Consider the following 16,578-nt stretch of genomic DNA (forward strand, 5'->3'; position numbering starts at 1 on the left):
TATTTGGATAATGGACTTGGTTGTTGCATGCTTAGTTTTAAAGTTAAGTTTTGAAGATTTTAGAATTTTGTTCCACTACTCTGAATAGGTATTTGGTAATTGGTAACTTCCAATTACAAGATAATTGTTTGGGTCAGGTTACACTTTAAGCCTTTGGGTTTGAGGTGTGAAATGACTGTCACACCCTTGGAGTGGGTCTTGGGGCGTGATAGAGTTGTATCAAAGCACTAGGTTGTGATCTTGATGGGAACTTGCTTAGTTTACCTTTGGGAATAGATGAGTGACGCATTAGTTTAAGTTTCAACTTCATCTAGTCGGATTCTTTTTATTCCTTACAATTCTGATTTGCTTATTTGGCTTCTTAACGACTAATTTAGTTATATCTTTTGCTTGTTTGTTGGGTATGCCGATTGATAACATGGACTTTGATTTATTTGTTGCTACTCCTTTGGGAGATTTTTTTTGTGGTTAATAAAATACTTAGAGATTGTTATGTGATGATTGGGTATAGAAAGATGACAGTTGACTTAGTACTTCTTGACCTCCAGGATTTTGATGTGATTTTATGGATAGATTGGTTAGCTTCATACCATGCATCTGTTGATTGTTTTAGGAAAAGAGTGACATTTAGCATTCCTGGTCAACTTGATTTTAGTTGTGGGAGAAAGCATGTGGATAAACCATTGCATATGATCTTAGCCTTGCGAGCTAGTTCTTTGCTTAGGAAAGGTTGTCAAGGCTTTTTGGCTTATGTTGTGAATGAGGAAAATGATTTAAAGTTGGAAAACATACCCATTATATGGAACTATCCTGATGTCTTTCCAGATGACCTACCTGGCTTGCCACTAGAGAGGTAGGTGGAGTTCACCATTGATTTGGCACTAGGGTCGACTCCTACCTCTAAGGCCCCTTATAGGATGGCACCTATGGAACTTAAGGAGTTGAAGATTCAACTTCAGGAGTTGTTATATAAGGGCTTCATTAAGCCTAGCGTTTCACCTTGGGGAGCACCTATTTTATTTGTAAAGAATAAGGATGGATCTATGAGACTCTGCATTAATTATAGAGAGTTGAATAAAGTGATGGTGAGAAACAAGTATGCCCTCCTCGGATTGATGATTTGTTTGATCAACTTCAGGGTGCATGTGTGTTCTCTAAGGTTGATCTTTGGTCTGGTTATCATCAGTTAAGGGTTAGAAGTAAAGATGTACCTAAGATTGCTTTTCGAACTAGATATGGGCATTATGAGTTTTTGGTTATGTTTTTTTGTTTGACTGATGCACCTGCTGCTTTTATGGACTTAATGAATAGGGTATTCAAGCCCTATCTATATCAGTTTGTGGTGGTTTTTATAGATGATATTTTGGTGTACTCAAAGAGTAGGGAGGAGCATGAGAGCCATTTGAGTATTGTATTACAGACTCTCAAAGATAAGAAATTGTATGCTAAACTAAAGAAGTGTGAGTTCTAGTTAGACAAAGTCTCTTTCCTTAGGCATATGGTGACCAAGGATGGCATCTCTGTTGACCTTAGAAAGGTAGATGTTGTGTCAAATTGGAGGAGACCTAATACTGTGACCGAGATTCGAAGTTTCTTAGAACTGACTGGTTATTATAGGCGGTTTATTGAGAGGTTCTCTAAGATCGCCCTACCTCTGACCAGGTTGACTCAGAAAGGGGTTAAGTTTGAGTGGTCTAATGATTGTGAACATAGTTTCCAAGAGTTAAAGAACATATTAGTGACAACTCCTATTTTGACTATTCCTTCAGGCTCAAGAGGGTTTGTGGTGTATAGTGATGTTTCTCGTCAAGGTTTGGGTTGTGTTCTTATGCAAAATGGGAAAGTTGTAGCTTATGCTTCCAAATAGTTGAAGCCTTATCAACGAAATTATTCTACTCATGATTTGGAGCTAGCTGTAGTGGTTTTTGCTCTTAAGATCTGGAGACGTTTTCTTTTTGGTGAAACTTGTGAGAGATTCACAGATCATAAGAATTTGAAGTATTTATTTTCCCAAAATGAATTGAACATGAGACATAAGAGGTGGATTGAACTACTTAAAGACTATGATTGCATTATTCAGTATCACCCAGGAAAGGCAAATGCTGCAGTTGGTGCCTTGAGCAGGAAATCTGTTGGTTCCTTAGCAGCTATTAGAGGTTTTTAGAAGCAGTTATTGGGATAATTGAGGAGTTTACAAGTCCATATAAGATTTTTGGACTCGGGAGCTCTTGCAGTGAACTTTAGAGTGCAACCAAACTTGGTTGGGAGAATTAAGACCCTAGAAAAGAATGATATGCAATTAGTGCAGCTTATGGAGGAAGTTAAAAAGGGTAGTAAGCCTGACTTTGTCTTATTAGATGATGGGGTGGGATTTTGAGATATGGGACTAGACTTTGTGTCTCAAATGATGGAGATTTAAGGAGAGAGCTATTAGAGGAAGCTCATTGTTCTAAGTTTGGAATCCACCTAGGAGGGACGAAGATGTATAGAGATTTAAAGCAAAATTATTGGTGGCCAGGTATGAAGAGGGATATTGCAAGATTTGTGGCTCAATATTTGGTGCGCCAACAGGTGAAAGCTGAGCATCAACGACCATTAGGATCATTACAACCACTTTTTATTCCTGAATGGAAATAGGAACATATTACCATGGACTTTGTGACAGGGTTGCCAAGAACCTTAAGGGGTAATAATCTTATTTGGGTAATTGTGGATCGACTAACAAAGTCTGCTCATTTTCTGCCTATGAAAGTCAATTTTTCTACGGATCGCTTAGCTTCTCTTTATATTAAGGAGATTGTGAGAATGCATAGTGTACCTGTTTCTATAGCATCTGACAGAGATCCTCATTTCAATTCTAGATTTTGGCATAGTTTACAGAAAGCATTAGATACTAAGTTGAGTTTTAGTACTGCTTTTCATCCGCAAATTGATGGTCTATCAAAGAGGGTAATTGATTTGGACCCCAGCCTCTAGGGGTTTAGTTAGAGGTTACTAGTACTAGTAGTGTTTAGATCTGTCCACCTTAAAAGAACAATTTGAGGCTAGCTACCTATTTGAAAAGTCCCACCTAATAGGGCACCATTTGATGTTTGATAACTAGAGTAAATAAATGATTTGAATGTTTTGACTGAATTTGATATGAAATTGTTTGAATTAGAAATGAAAGTGTACAGTTAAAAGTTTTGAATGTATTGGCAAAACTGCCTCAAAGGTTTATGAAAATAATTAGTTATAATATCTCCTATTTTGCAAGTAAACATGAAATATTTGATCCATGAAATTGTATTAATGTTCCTTATTGGGCTTTGAGCTCATTCCTATTTGTTGATTACTTTTCAGGTACCCTTAGTTCGGGTGAGGAGTGATGGCTAGGTCGGGGAATGGTCATCATTAGGATTTTGCTTAGGATGTTATTTTTGGACATTGTTAGCTTATAAGTTTATGTTCATTTGGATTATTTGGTTTTTGGAAGCTATTAAGATATTGAACTTAAATTTTTTTATGATAATTTGAAGTTGAGTTTTGGAGATTATGAAAATTTTTGTTAGCACTTGAATTGTTTGAGTTTGCAATCTATTTGGATAATGGATTTTGGTTATTGGATGCTTAGTTTTAAAGTTAAGTTTTGAAGATTTTAGAATTTTGTTCCACTACTCTGAACAAGTATTTGGTAATTGGTAACTTCCAGTTACAAGATAATTGTTTAGGTCATGTTTACACTTTAATCCTTTGGGTTTGAGGTGTGAAATGACCATCACGCCCTTGGAGTGGGTCTTGGGGCATGACAATACCTTTATGAAGAGAACTTTGAATTGTGTTGACCTTTCCATGCTAAGATGTTTGTAAAAGATCAATATCAAATAAATAATACAAAAGGACATATCTACAATTAATTGCAATATATATGATGACTAATTACAATATATCTAATGATCTTACACAAATTGGAATTTATCGAGGATATAAATCAGTAATTGAAACTTCATTCACCGTAAAGTGGGTTGAGATTCTCATTTGAGAACTATGCCCCGCTATCTGTGTGCTACTTTGCATTAAAAATCCAGGTCGTGAGGGACTGGGAAGAGGGAGATAATAGCTGTTGAGCATGGAAACAATCAATGCCATTGTTGGCCTATTAGCTACACTTTCTTGTACACATAGTAACCCAATGTGAAGGCATCTTATTATTTCATTTCTTAAATTAGTCCCCAAAATTGGATCGACAATATCTACAACCCTCCCTTCATTCCAATGTCTCCAAGCCTGCAAGAATTTATAAATTAGAATATTGGTTAGTACTCTGGATTGTAATTTCCTTTTTCAGGCGATGAAGAAATGTATTTTGTCCATGTGCATACTTACATAGGTTACAAGGTGCTCTAACTCCTCTCCATTATCAAAACAAATCTTTTGGCCACTTACAATTTCTAGAATTAATACGCCAAAACTATATACATCCGACTTAGTAGAGAAGTGGCCTTGATGTGCATATTCTGGAGCCATATATCCACTGCATAACATGATGAATTAGACCTTAATTCAAATCCATTGCCAAAAGAGGTCTTGAAGGTAAAGTTATTTTCGAAGTACTCAATATATGTTCTTTTACATAGAAAAAATGTCTCTCTATTATGCATGCAAGAACTGTCCTATTTCTTAAGACAAATCATTTTCTTTAACATCAATAACAAGAACATCATAATATTTAATATTCAATAGCTTTGGAATGATTTACTTACTAGGTTCCTGCAATTCGACTCGCATTAGCATGAGTTTCATCCATTGAAAACAACCTTGCCATACCAAAATCTGAAATTTTAGGATTCATATCTTCATCTAGAAGGATGTTGCTAGCTTTGAGATCACAATGGACTATTCGAAGACGAGAATCTTCATGTAAGTATAGAAGTCCACGTGCAATGCCTTTTATGATTCTATGACGCCTCTCCCAGTCCAAACATACCCTATTAGCAGGATCTTGATGTCCATATGTACATACAATAACGTAGAGCTCAAATGAGTAGTGTTTACTCTACTATTTATAAGTCAACAGAAGCTTCGAATTAGAAATAGTTTCAATAAAAGAAAAAAAAAATGGATTCTTACCAAAGATGAAGTGATCAAGGCTTGAATTGGGCAGGAACTCATAAATGAGAAGTCTCTCCTCTCCGTCTAGGCAAAAACCTAGGAGTCTAATCAAATTCCTATGTTGAAGTTTGGCCAATAGTAGAACTTCATTTTTAAACTCTGGTTCACCTTGATCAGTTTTCTTTGATAGCCTCTTCACCGCTATTTCTTGTCCATTTGAAAGTACTCCCTAAATATACATAAGATTAAGTCAAGATTGAAAGTGATAAGCTAATGTATGAGTTTGCAAATATATTTTACCTTGTAAACATCACCGAATCCACCCCTTCCAAGCGTATTACCATTTGAAAAATTGTTTGTTGCAACTTTAATAGTATTAAAGTTGAATTGTAAGGATTCCACACTTATAATTTCATCATCTTCGGTGAGAAGCTTTATGAACTTACTTTCAACTTTCTCTTTGCGATTCCACCTCACAATGAACCGCCGTAGTCAGGACAATTTTGGATATCTTACTCCTCTTTCCTGCACGAATTTCACAATTGTTTTGTTGATTAAAATTTAATTCCGCCGTAGTCACGACGATGCATTAATAGCAGTCCCTCCTTGCTGCTTTTATCCTAAATTCCTGATCAAATAGTGGATGGAGTTCAAGATATTGTATAGTGCAGGCAGCAAAAACTTGGGCACATATGTATTCATTGCCTTGATAAATTTAGAACACTGACCTTTTAACAGCACTCCTAAAGGAAACTTTAAAACAAGAGTGTTGATATCATAAAATTCATGTCTTGTTTATGCCATATGACTATTGTAAGCAAGTAAAATCATCAACCAACTTAATTTTTTAAAAGAATTTTTATTAATTTTTTGAATTTTAAAAGAGTATACAACATTAAGCTTGTTAATATATAGCATTGGCTTTGAGAATGAAATGTAGAGGAGTCAAATTTCTTTACTATATATATAGCTTGTTAATATATAGCTTGTTAATAAAGCTTATTCCACCTCATCCTTGATAGAGCATATTTGAAAGAAACTTTTCTTTACTATAGTCACTCACAAGGAGTCAAATCTGGCATGATAAACTTTTCTTTTACGTTTGTTTTTCTATTAATTATTTATTGCAACAACTTTAAAGAACATTGATTATATTGCATTAAATAATTAATTATTTAGATTTCAAATAAAAAAATAAATCTCATACTTTATTAAATTATATCAATATATTAAAAAATGGGAAAAATATTAAAATATTAAAAGATTTTCTAAGATTTTTTTATTTTAAAAAATACATTTTTAATTTAATAATGTATTTTTTTTTCTTCTACATTTCTATATAACGATAAAAAAAGATAATAAGAGAGAAGAAAAAGTAATTACCAGGAGCGATGGTTGGGTTGGTTGGTGGCTGCGAAGATGAAGTCGCAGGAGGAGACGATGGCACTGTCGTTCCATTGGTTTCGAAAAAGGGGCCTGATTCATATCTTATAGTGCAACTCGGTGCAAGAACTCTTCCACCCTCCCTCCAGCCACAGCACGTTGGAATATCACCTAATGCATTTCTCAAGCAAACATTACAGAAATGTTGAGATATATCTGGAGTGCACTGCACCAATCCATACAAGTTCCTGAAATCTGTTACTTTCACTTCTTCAATAGCAAACATGTCCTGAGGAGATCCTGAGACGGCTCTTGTCACCAGCCTGTCCATCAAATCTCCCAAAATCCTATTAAACTCACCCGAGTCTGAGCGGATAGCAGTTGGACTCTGTGCAGACCCTCTAGGCCTTTGTTCCATGTAGGAGAATATGGCACGGTTGGCGTACCGCACCATGCACACATCAAACCATATGATTGCCTCTTTCTGGTTTGGGCACCGATTTACTAGGTCCTCACTGGCAGCCTTGACACAATCTTGGCATAGCTGGGGTTTGGTGTCCCCTCTGCATAGGAAGATGCCATAAACCTTGTCATCAGGGCTCAGGCCGGCAGTGGTGTTGTAAAACCGGTCGGGGCGGCTAGCATTAGCAGACAGAGAAGAGAGGACGATGTTAAGGCTAGTGGAGTATGTGCTGTTGGCGCTGTAATTACCCGAAGCTACACACGCATGTTTTTTGAAAGTGAATCGCACTTGAGCAGTACCGATTGAAAGGTGAATGGTGACGGCACAAAGGAAGAAGAGGATATTACAAAACCGGCCCATTTATGCCATGGCATGATTTCAAAGGCAATTTATAGTTTGTTTCTGATGAGAATGGCCCCAGTTTTCCATGTAAACCCTGGTTTGGTAGGTGAAGGTTTTAGTACGGTTGAATCTGTTTCCGAAGACACACGGTGTCGTGAAAGTTTCAAAGAAAGCTAGGGTTGTGTTTTCAGTCAAAAGGCTCTCACATATTTTAGGTCAGGAATATTCTATGCCTCCGCGTCTTTGAAAGGCTGTCAAGTCTGACTCTAAATTTGGTGCGTTGAATTGGTGTAAAATCTGCAAATTGGGATTGAAAGCTCAAGGAAGCTGCCCTTCTTTCTTTACTTAATAAAATATACCTATGTTATAGTTGTTGTAATTAAAGCAAGGTATATTTCCTTGGTTTATTTTTAATAGAATTGTTTGATTAGATTAGCACAGCCTATTAAGTGAAATTTAATTTCAGTATTATAGCTGTATCAAAATTGAAGAATGATGCAAGGCATGAATTAACATGCTTCCCCCCACAATTTTGAGTTATTACTTACATCTACGTGCATGGATACGTCGGAATCAACAGTATTTATCAATATTTACGCAATTGTATGCCCACGATCAGTTATATTATGACATGTGATGTATTTCTCACACCATTTAGAGATAGAATTGGGCTGAAATCTCCAAGAATGGATGTAATTAATTAACATCTCCACGAAGATTTATGATCTTTGTCCAAATAAAGTATAGCTCTATCAAGAGAATAGTGAAATACAACTAACAATTCATTACCTCATATAGATCATAAAAGAACATGCCTACGATTAGTCATTCATATGAAATGCATTCTACAAATGTTATCTAGGATCAATCTCACTAATTGAATCTCCATTTGTTGAGAATTGGACTGAATTTCTCTCCGAATGATCAACCTCATTTATATGAGAATTATGCTCCATCTTCTGTGTGGTACTATGTGTCGTAGAGGAGCAGGAAGAGGGAAAGAGTAGCTATTGAATATGGAAGCAATTGAACTCAAAAGGGAAAACAAAACTTGACATTGAACTCAAGAAACTTGGGGACAAAATCCTTGTGGTCAAGTTTTTTGATGGATGTTAGAAATACTGAACAATTGTATTGTATTTCTTAGGAGAAAGAATATACATCAGTGCCTTTATATAGGAGGCATATGTGTGCGGTACAAGTAACCTAACTGGGCCTAAAGCCCATAACATAATATACCCATATAATATACCCATAATATACATTAACAGCCCCCCTCAAACTCAAGGTGGATGTGAGACCAACTTGAGGTTGTCAATTAAATCACGAGTGCGTCTTGTAGGAAGTGACTTGGTGAAGATATCTGCAAGCTGATCTTTGGAGGAGACGAAGAAAAGCTTAAGAGCACCATGGACAAGATGATAACGGATAAAATGACAATCAATCTCGATGTGTTTAGTCCGTTCATGAAAGACATCATTGTGAGCAATATGAATGGCACTCTGGTTGTCACAATAAAGGGGAGTAGCAGAGGAGGTGGACACACCCAAATCCTTAAGAAGCCATCTTAGCCAAAGGAGCTCAGATGTGGTATCAGCAAGGGCACGATATTCTGCTTTAGTACTGGAGCGGGCCACAAAAGTTTGTTTCTTACTTCTCCAAGAAATCAAAGAAGAACCAAGAAGGAAGCAATAACCTGTAGTGGACCTGCGATCAATAGGATCTCCTGCCCAATCAGCATCAGAGAATGCACGGAGTACAAGAGGAGATTGAGCTGAGTAGAAAAGGCCATGAAAAATGGTACCCTTCAGGTATCGAAGAATGCGCAGAACAGCAACATAGTGAGTTGATCGTGGAGCAGACAAATACTGGCTCACCTGATGAACAGCATAGGAGATGTCTGGACGAGTAACTGTGAGACAAACTAAGCTGCCAACCAATCGTCTGTAAAGAGAAGGATTGGACAATGGTTTCCCCCCGGAGGGTGTCAGATGCGCATTAAGTTCGACTGGAGTGTCAACATTCTTACTGTCAGTGAGTCCGGCTTGAGACAGCAGATCAGAAGCATACTTGGCTTGAGTAATATAAAGACCATCTGTGGAATGAGTAATTTCAAGACCCAGGAAATAGCTGAGATGTCCAAGATCTTTCATCTCAAACTGCTGACTGAGAAAATCCTTGAGTTCTTGAATGCCACTAAGGTCATTACCAGTTATGATCATATCATCCACATATAGAAGAAGCAAAATAGTGCCTTTATCAGTACGATGAAGAAATAAGGCAGAATCATACGGACTGGCAGTGTAACCCAAGCGAAAAATAGTGGAGCTGAACTTGGCAAACCAAGCTCGTGGGGCTTGTTTAAGACCATAAAGTGCACGTAGAAGATGACAAACCTTGTTTGATTCAACAGAGAGACCAGGAGGAGGTTGCATATAGACTACTTCACTCAGATTCCCATTAAGGAAGGCATTTTTAACATCCATCTGAAAAAGGTCCCATTGACGAGCAGCAGCAACAGCTAAGAGAGCACGAACAGATGAGATACGAGCAACTGGAGCAAAAGTCTCTTCATAATCAATCCCATATTCCTGTGTAAAGCCTTTGGCAACAAGACGAGCCTTGTAGCGCTCAACGGATCCATCAGAGCGAGTCTTGATCTTATAGATCCACTTACAACCAACCACAGACTATCCAGGAGGGAGAGGAACCAGGTCCCAAGTATGGTTTTTGGTTAATGCATCAAGTTCCTCTTTCATAGCAATCTGCCATAAAGGGTCAGTAGAGGCCTCACGATAGGTTTGAGGCTCGTGAAGTGTAGCAAGGCCAGTGTAGCAATGATAGTCAAGTAGGTGTGGAGGAATGGATCTTACCCGGGTTGAGTGGCGAGGTGGAATGTCTTGTGGAGGATCTTCAGGCAGAGTAGGAGCAGGGGACCCAGTCTCAAAGTGGGGTAGCTCGTCATCAATCTGTTCATATGCAACCTGTCTAGGAGAAGCATCAAAAATATCTGGAGAGAAGTCCAAAGGAGGATCAAAAGTATTTGTAGAAGGAACAAGAGACTCATCTGAAAAGATTTCTAAAACAGAGGAGTTAGTCAAGGAAGAACGAAAGTGAGAGAGTTCAACAAACAATCGATGTTCCCAAAAGACAACATTACGAGAAACACGAAGACGATGAGAGACAGGATCATAACACCTATACCCCTTTTGAGTTTCACCATAACCAAGGAAACAACAGAGTCTAGAGCGAGGCTCGAGTTTGTTGTGCTCATGAGACTGAAGAAGAAAAAAACAAGCAGATCCAAATGAGCGAAGGTGATGATAGACAGGGGGTGACCCAAAGAGATGCTCATACGGAGTCTGATTATGGATGACAGCACTTGGAATACGGTTAATTGCATGAACAGCATGAAGAGCCGCTTCACCCCAAAATGGGGCAGGAATTTTGGCAGAAAGAAGCAAAGCACGAACAGTGTCAAGAATATGACGAAGTTTTCTTTCGACTCGACCATTTTGCTGAGAGGTACCTGGACAAGTTAGATGATGTACAGTGCCATAGGAATGTAACAGAGCTTGAAACGCATGTTGAGTATATTCAAGAGCATTATCAGATCGAAAAGTTTTGATACGTTTGGAGAATTGTGTTTCAATCATTTTTGCAAAATTGCTATATATTGATAAAATTTCGGAACGAGATTTCATAGGGAAAATCCAACTATAACGAGAATAATCATCAATAAAAACAACAAAGTATCGAGATCCACCAATACTAGCAACAGGAGAAGGTCCCCAAACATCAGAATGAATTAACTCAAAAATACTATGAGAAATGGATTCACTGTTATTAAAAGGCAAAGCTGGCTGTTTTCCTATCTGACAAGAAGTACAATAAAAAATGTCTTTAGACACAGAACCCAACAGACCCCTAGACACTAACTGTTGTACCCGAGAAGATGATGCATGACCAAGACGAGAATGCCAAAGTGCAAAAGAAGGTAAGGAAGAAACTGCAGCAGCTGCAGTAGCAATAGAAACAGGAGCAACAGGTGGAAGATGAAGATTGATCACGGGAAACATACGCCCAACTCTAGGACCGGTCCTAAGCTCCTGCCCCGTCCTCGGATCCTGCACAATACACCCAGAATAGTAAAAAATAAGGTGATAACCTAGTTCAGCTAATTGTCCCACAGAGAACAAATTATAGGATAGGTCAGGAACATGGAAGACTCCAGGAACAGAAAGATTAGAGGTTGAAACAAAACCTAGACAATTCCCATGCATGGTGGAACCATCAGCTATATGAATATTTAGAGGATGTGGTGCAGGGTCAAGTTTGGAGAATAGGGATGAGTGAGGTGTCATGTGATTGCAGCAGGCAGAATCAAAAAACCAAGTTTGAGACTTACCAGGTAGAATAGATAAGGCAGTGGAAAGAGATGCATTACCAGCCATACGAATAGCCTGAGCTATGATCTCCTGTAGTTCAGTGGAGGAGAGGTTGATAGTAGATCCAGAAGACTTGGACTCAACTGAGGTGGAAGCCATTGGCGGAGTAGGCTCAATATTAGCAATAGCAGCAGTAGATTTGTTACGACGGTAACAAGTCTCAATGGTGTGGCCAGGACGCTTGCAATAGTTGCAGAACTTTTTGTTGGTCTGCTTGCGACGATTGCTAGAGCCATAAGAATCACCTGATTGCTGGGGTTGCTCTATGAGTGGAGTAGATGGAGTAATAGCCAAAACATTGAACTTCTTCTGGGCTTGAAGGGTTGCAAGACGAGCTTCTTCTCTAACCAACTCATTTACAGCAGTATCAAGAGAGGGAGCAGGACTACGATTGAGTAGCTGACCATGAATGGGCTCAAAGTCCTTGTGAAGTGACATCAAGAATTCATAGAGGCGAAATTCATCTCTAATGGAAGCATATTGCTGAGCATCTTTTGAGCATGTCCAAGTTGGATCAGAAAGGTCAATTTGGTCCCAAATAAAGCGAAGCTGATCATAATAGTCATTGATGGATTGCCCTGGTTCTTGCCTGAGTTGATGTAATTCAACCACTAACTGATATTTCAGGGATCCATGAGTAGTGGAGTACCTTTTGGCCAACATATCCCATGCAGATTTTGCATCATCAAAGCTGCCCATCAGATTGGAAATAGAGGGAATGGAAGTGTTCCGAATCCATGTGAGGATCATGTGGTTATGACTATCCCATTCAATCATGCGATTAAGAAAAACAGCATCTCCTTCACTTGCTCCCTTGACAGGAATAGTCATTACACCAGTACAATAATGCCAGAGCATGCGACCCTTAAGAAAACTACGCATAGCTTGAGACCAAGATAAGTAATTTTTATTTCCCTCCAATACAGTATTGATGGGGCGAGAAAGAAAAATATCCTTTTTATCCATTTAGAGACACAATATGCAAAAACAGACTGCAAAAGTGAAATCTACGCGAAAAACTGGGTAAGGAAAACCTGGTCAACCCTGGAAAAGTCAACGCTGGTCAAAGTCAACGGTCAACGCCGGTCCACATGTGATCACGGTCAAAGGCAACGGTCAACGATGGCAAAGTCAACGGATGACGTGGAGATGATGTCAGCTAGGGCTAACGTGGCACTGACGCGTCAGTAGTGGTGACGTAGCTAGGGCTGACGTGGCAGAGAGAATGACGTACGGGCTCCGATGGCGACAAGGTTTCCACGAATGTGTAGATCGTCGCTGGACGATCTCAGTGGTACCGTCAAAATTGAAATCGGAGCAATATTTGCAATGGTGATGCGAAAAACAGTGATCTTGTGCGGTGTGAAACTCCTTAAGGACTGCAGGTCCGGAACCCAAGGACGACGCCTGGATGACGTCGGAGGTTCAACAGCAAAAGGCTGCGATGGCAGTTGTGATTGGCGGAAGCGTTAAAAAGAAAGGAAGTCACACTAATGAAGACAGACTGCTAAGAAAGGGTCAGAGCAGTGGCTCTAATACCATGTTAGAAATACTGAACACTTGTATTGTATTTCTTAGGAGAAAGAATATACATCAGTGCCTTTATATAGGAGGCATATGTGTGCGGTACAAGTAACCTAACTGGGCCTAAAGCCCATAACATAATATACCCATAATATACATTAACAATGGAGATGGGGGATTGTATTTTTGAGAGTTCATATTCTTATTAATTAAACAAGGAAAACTGTGAAGAGAATCTCCATAAACATCCAAAGTTATAAGATAAAAAGCGAAGACTTATGATTTGAGGTGTAAATATAAGGAATGAGAAAAATTAAATATGTTAAAAGTTGTATCTATTTTTCTTTTTAATTTTCTTTATGGTATAATAAAATAATTTTCTTTCCTTTATTGAATAGTTATGACCCACCTAACATATTAAAACCCATATGTTTCCTTGTGTAAATGATTTATTTTCATCTCTACATTATTATACTAACAAATGAAATTGAAGCTTTTCCCCAACATAACATCAAGTTGTGACATTCATGATCACAACCAAAAGGGGCCTCTCAAAGAGCTAGCTTAGACCTATACAAAATCTTTACTCAAGAAAAAGGTTTCCAACCGCTCCATACAAGTATGACCTCCTAGAAGATTTGGTGACTTACCTCCCAATATACCAGTATACAAACTTCTTCCACAATTAGAGGCAGAAAATCACCCTGGTAGATGGCTAAGGTAATATATATATATATACATGATGACTAAGAGTGTGTGTTTTTTAAATTTTCTATTGAAAGTAATTTACTTTCAAATTTTAAATTGTTTGTTTTCAACTTTTTCATTACTTATTATAAATTTTCGATTGAATAAAAAAAAAATCAAAATATTTGGTCTTTTTTATAAATGAAAAAAGTAATATATTGATTTTTCTTTACCTTTTAATGTTTAATTGAAATAAAATATTATAAAAACAAACAACCTAATACTTAACAATATTAAGCATTATTTAATTTTAAGTTCTAATTAGAATTAAGACAAAAAAAAAAACACCACCTAAGACAAAAAATATCATAATAAATAGCTAAGGCAAAAACATTGCCTTAAAAATTGACAAAGGAAGAAAATTGCTTTAGATTATTAAAAAAGAACTTAGGAAAAATTCTTCATTGAGAAAAAGTAAGGAGAAGATGAAAATTAAAAAATTAAAAAAATTAAAAATAAAAAAGAAATAAAAAAAGGGATAAAATATATACTAGCTATGTATAAAAGAAGAAGAAACCGGCATTATTACAGCTATCAAATATATACTGAAACTGTATTTTTAAAAGATGATTTCTAAAATTGGTATTCAGACTGCATTTTCAAGATAGGATTTCATACTAATTTACGAAATAATCTAGTAATAATAACAAATAGGTCTAGTTTGGACAATGGTTTCAAAATTGACCCAAAATCCACATGACTCATTGGTTAGTTATTTTGTTTTTCTAAACTATAATAAATTTCCAATCATTTTAATTGATATGATATCCTATTTTATTTCTAAAATTTAACGTCATAAAAAAAAAAAAAGAGAAAAAAAAGAAAAGAAAGGAGTATCAAATATGAAATTTCAAAAGGCCAAAAAAATTCCAAATAGAAATCCCTGAATGGTCTTCTCAGGAGATTCATGCCACTCTTAATCTAAAAGCAAGTAATATCGTTGAGATGCATACTATTTCCAGTTGTGGCATTGGTTGACGGAGGAAAACTAGGAGGAAAATTAGTGGGAGATGGTGATGGAGCATCAGGAAGTGGCTCATAGAAGGGGTAGATCTCAAACCGAAAGTTACAACTAGGGGCCACAACTTTCCCTCCTCTCTTCCCATTCATATGCACAGGAATAACCTTAAAAATCTCATCCAGACAGTCAATGCATTACTGCTCTGGTACATCAGGACTGCACTGGACAACTGCATATATAGTTTCAAAGTCGACTTGTTCTCCTGCTGCATACTTTCGAAGATTCCCACCTGAAGCTGATTTGTTTTGTAGATGGCGCAACAACTTTGTGAGCACCTGGTTGGACCCGTTCACGTCCCAGAAATTTTCACTGTTGGGCTGTTGAAGATGGGGATGTAATTCCCAAGTGCCAAATATGGAGCGGTTAGAGTAACGTAATGTGCAAATATCGTAATATATAATTGCCTCCTTGCTGTTGGGACATAGCCGTCTGAGTTCATGGCTAGAGGTGTTCATACAACTACGGCACTTATCCGGTCGGATGTCGCCTCTACAGAATCCAATTCCTTTGACTTCGCCAGCAGAAGAGTGGTAAAACCCGTAGTCAACCGTGGTATTAGAGAAGGAGGTGAGTAGGGAACTGGTAGCTACTGCCGTTTGTGTAGTTGCCTCTCTCTGGAAGGCAGAATGGGGTTATGAGCTGGTGGGCAACAGTGGAAGGAACAAGGTTTATGAGAATGTATGAAATGAAGAAAAGCCGTCCCAGAGAAGCCATTGCCATTGTTGGACTTTGATAAACTTCAAGAAGAGAGGTTAAGACTCTATTCAATCTTTAAATAATACATATGGGCAGGAGAAGAAATGGAGCAATGGGGCCCGGGTCAAATGTTGCCTACTTTTCAAAGCAGGCGAAGGCAGCCGTCTTTAAGAAGCTGTGAAAAAGACGATGTTATTGATGAGGTCCTAGTAGAATAAATTTTGGGCTGGAAAAATTCAGCGTTGAACTATTCTCAATGCAGAGAACAATTGGTGTATGCATTTAATTTATCACTAGTCCTATCGCGAGCCATAAATTATGAAAATGGTTGTGAAGGTTCGTAGCCCAATGAGAAGAGGGTAACCAAGGACAAAATGAAAATTCTAAATGCAGGTCAACATTAACATTTGGATCAAAAAGAAAGTTACCGGTAATTTTCTTCTTATTATTATTTTTTTTTTTAGTTTTCTTGGTTTTATATAGATATTTTCATGATTTAAAGGAGATTAATTAAATTTCACTTATGGAGAAAGGACCTAGAATCTTTCATGTAAGAAGAGACTAAAGTTCACTTATGGGCAAAGTACTTATTATCTTCTGTATTAAAATAAAGGAGACTGTGAACAAAAATGAAGTTGTAAATATTTTAAAAAAATAATCTCAAAAAATTAAAAGTTGAAAAGAAGGAATATCATGAAGTAACACAAAATAACAAAACCTCAAATTTTGGTTTTTTAAGCAAATATTGTCGTGAATATGTAAATTCTTTCTCTCATCCATCACTTGTTATTTGATCATCCCAATGATAAGTTATACTCAAATAAATAATTGTTTTAAAGAATTTTGAACAAAGTCTTTGCAGA

At 37.4% G+C, this 16,578-nt stretch overlaps 2 protein-coding genes across 2 annotated transcripts; both read right to left on the reverse strand.

Moving 5' to 3' along the window:
* Positions 1 to 3,882: 3,882 nt before the first annotated feature.
* Positions 3,883 to 7,297, reverse strand: LOC100263713 (cysteine-rich receptor-like protein kinase 44). The gene is made up of 7 exons (XM_059743006.1): positions 6,475 to 7,297; positions 5,820 to 5,844; positions 5,392 to 5,563; positions 5,110 to 5,320; positions 4,743 to 4,980; positions 4,366 to 4,513; positions 3,883 to 4,266 (listed from the first exon to the last, which is right to left on the reverse strand). Exons 1-7 carry the CDS (start codon positions 7,295 to 7,297, stop codon positions 3,955 to 3,957), a joined length of 1,929 nt encoding a protein of 642 aa, XP_059598989.1. The 3' UTR covers positions 3,883 to 3,954.
* A 7,622-nt stretch (positions 7,298 to 14,919) lies between these two features.
* LOC109124026 (putative cysteine-rich repeat secretory protein 21) lies at positions 14,920 to 15,739 on the reverse strand. Its single transcript, XM_019225528.2, is given in 2 exon segments — positions 14,920 to 15,598; positions 15,600 to 15,739. Coding segments are annotated over 2 exon segments (819 nt in total).
* Between the last annotated feature and the right edge of the window lie 839 nt (positions 15,740 to 16,578).

The sequence above is a fragment of the Vitis vinifera genome, chromosome 15, assembly GCF_030704535.1.
Source record: "Vitis vinifera cultivar Pinot Noir 40024 chromosome 15, ASM3070453v1".
In the NCBI taxonomy this organism is placed as follows: Eukaryota; Viridiplantae; Streptophyta; class Magnoliopsida; order Vitales; family Vitaceae; genus Vitis; species Vitis vinifera.

What these genes read in the sequence shown, in the direction of transcription:
- LOC100263713 (XM_059743006.1), bottom strand. Translation starts at nt 7,297, where the DNA reads ATGGGCCGGTTTTGTAATATCCTCTTCTTCCTTTGTGCCGTCACCATT. An exon ending in AGTCGAATTGCAGGAACCTA is followed by an intron (nt 4,514 to 4,742) that starts GTAAGTAAATCA and finishes CATGTTATGCAG; the next exon opens with TGGATATATGGCTCCAGAAT. An exon ending in TAGAGCACCTTGTAACCTAT is followed by an intron (nt 4,267 to 4,365) that starts GTAAGTATGCAC and finishes AAATTCTTGCAG; the next exon opens with GCTTGGAGACATTGGAATGA.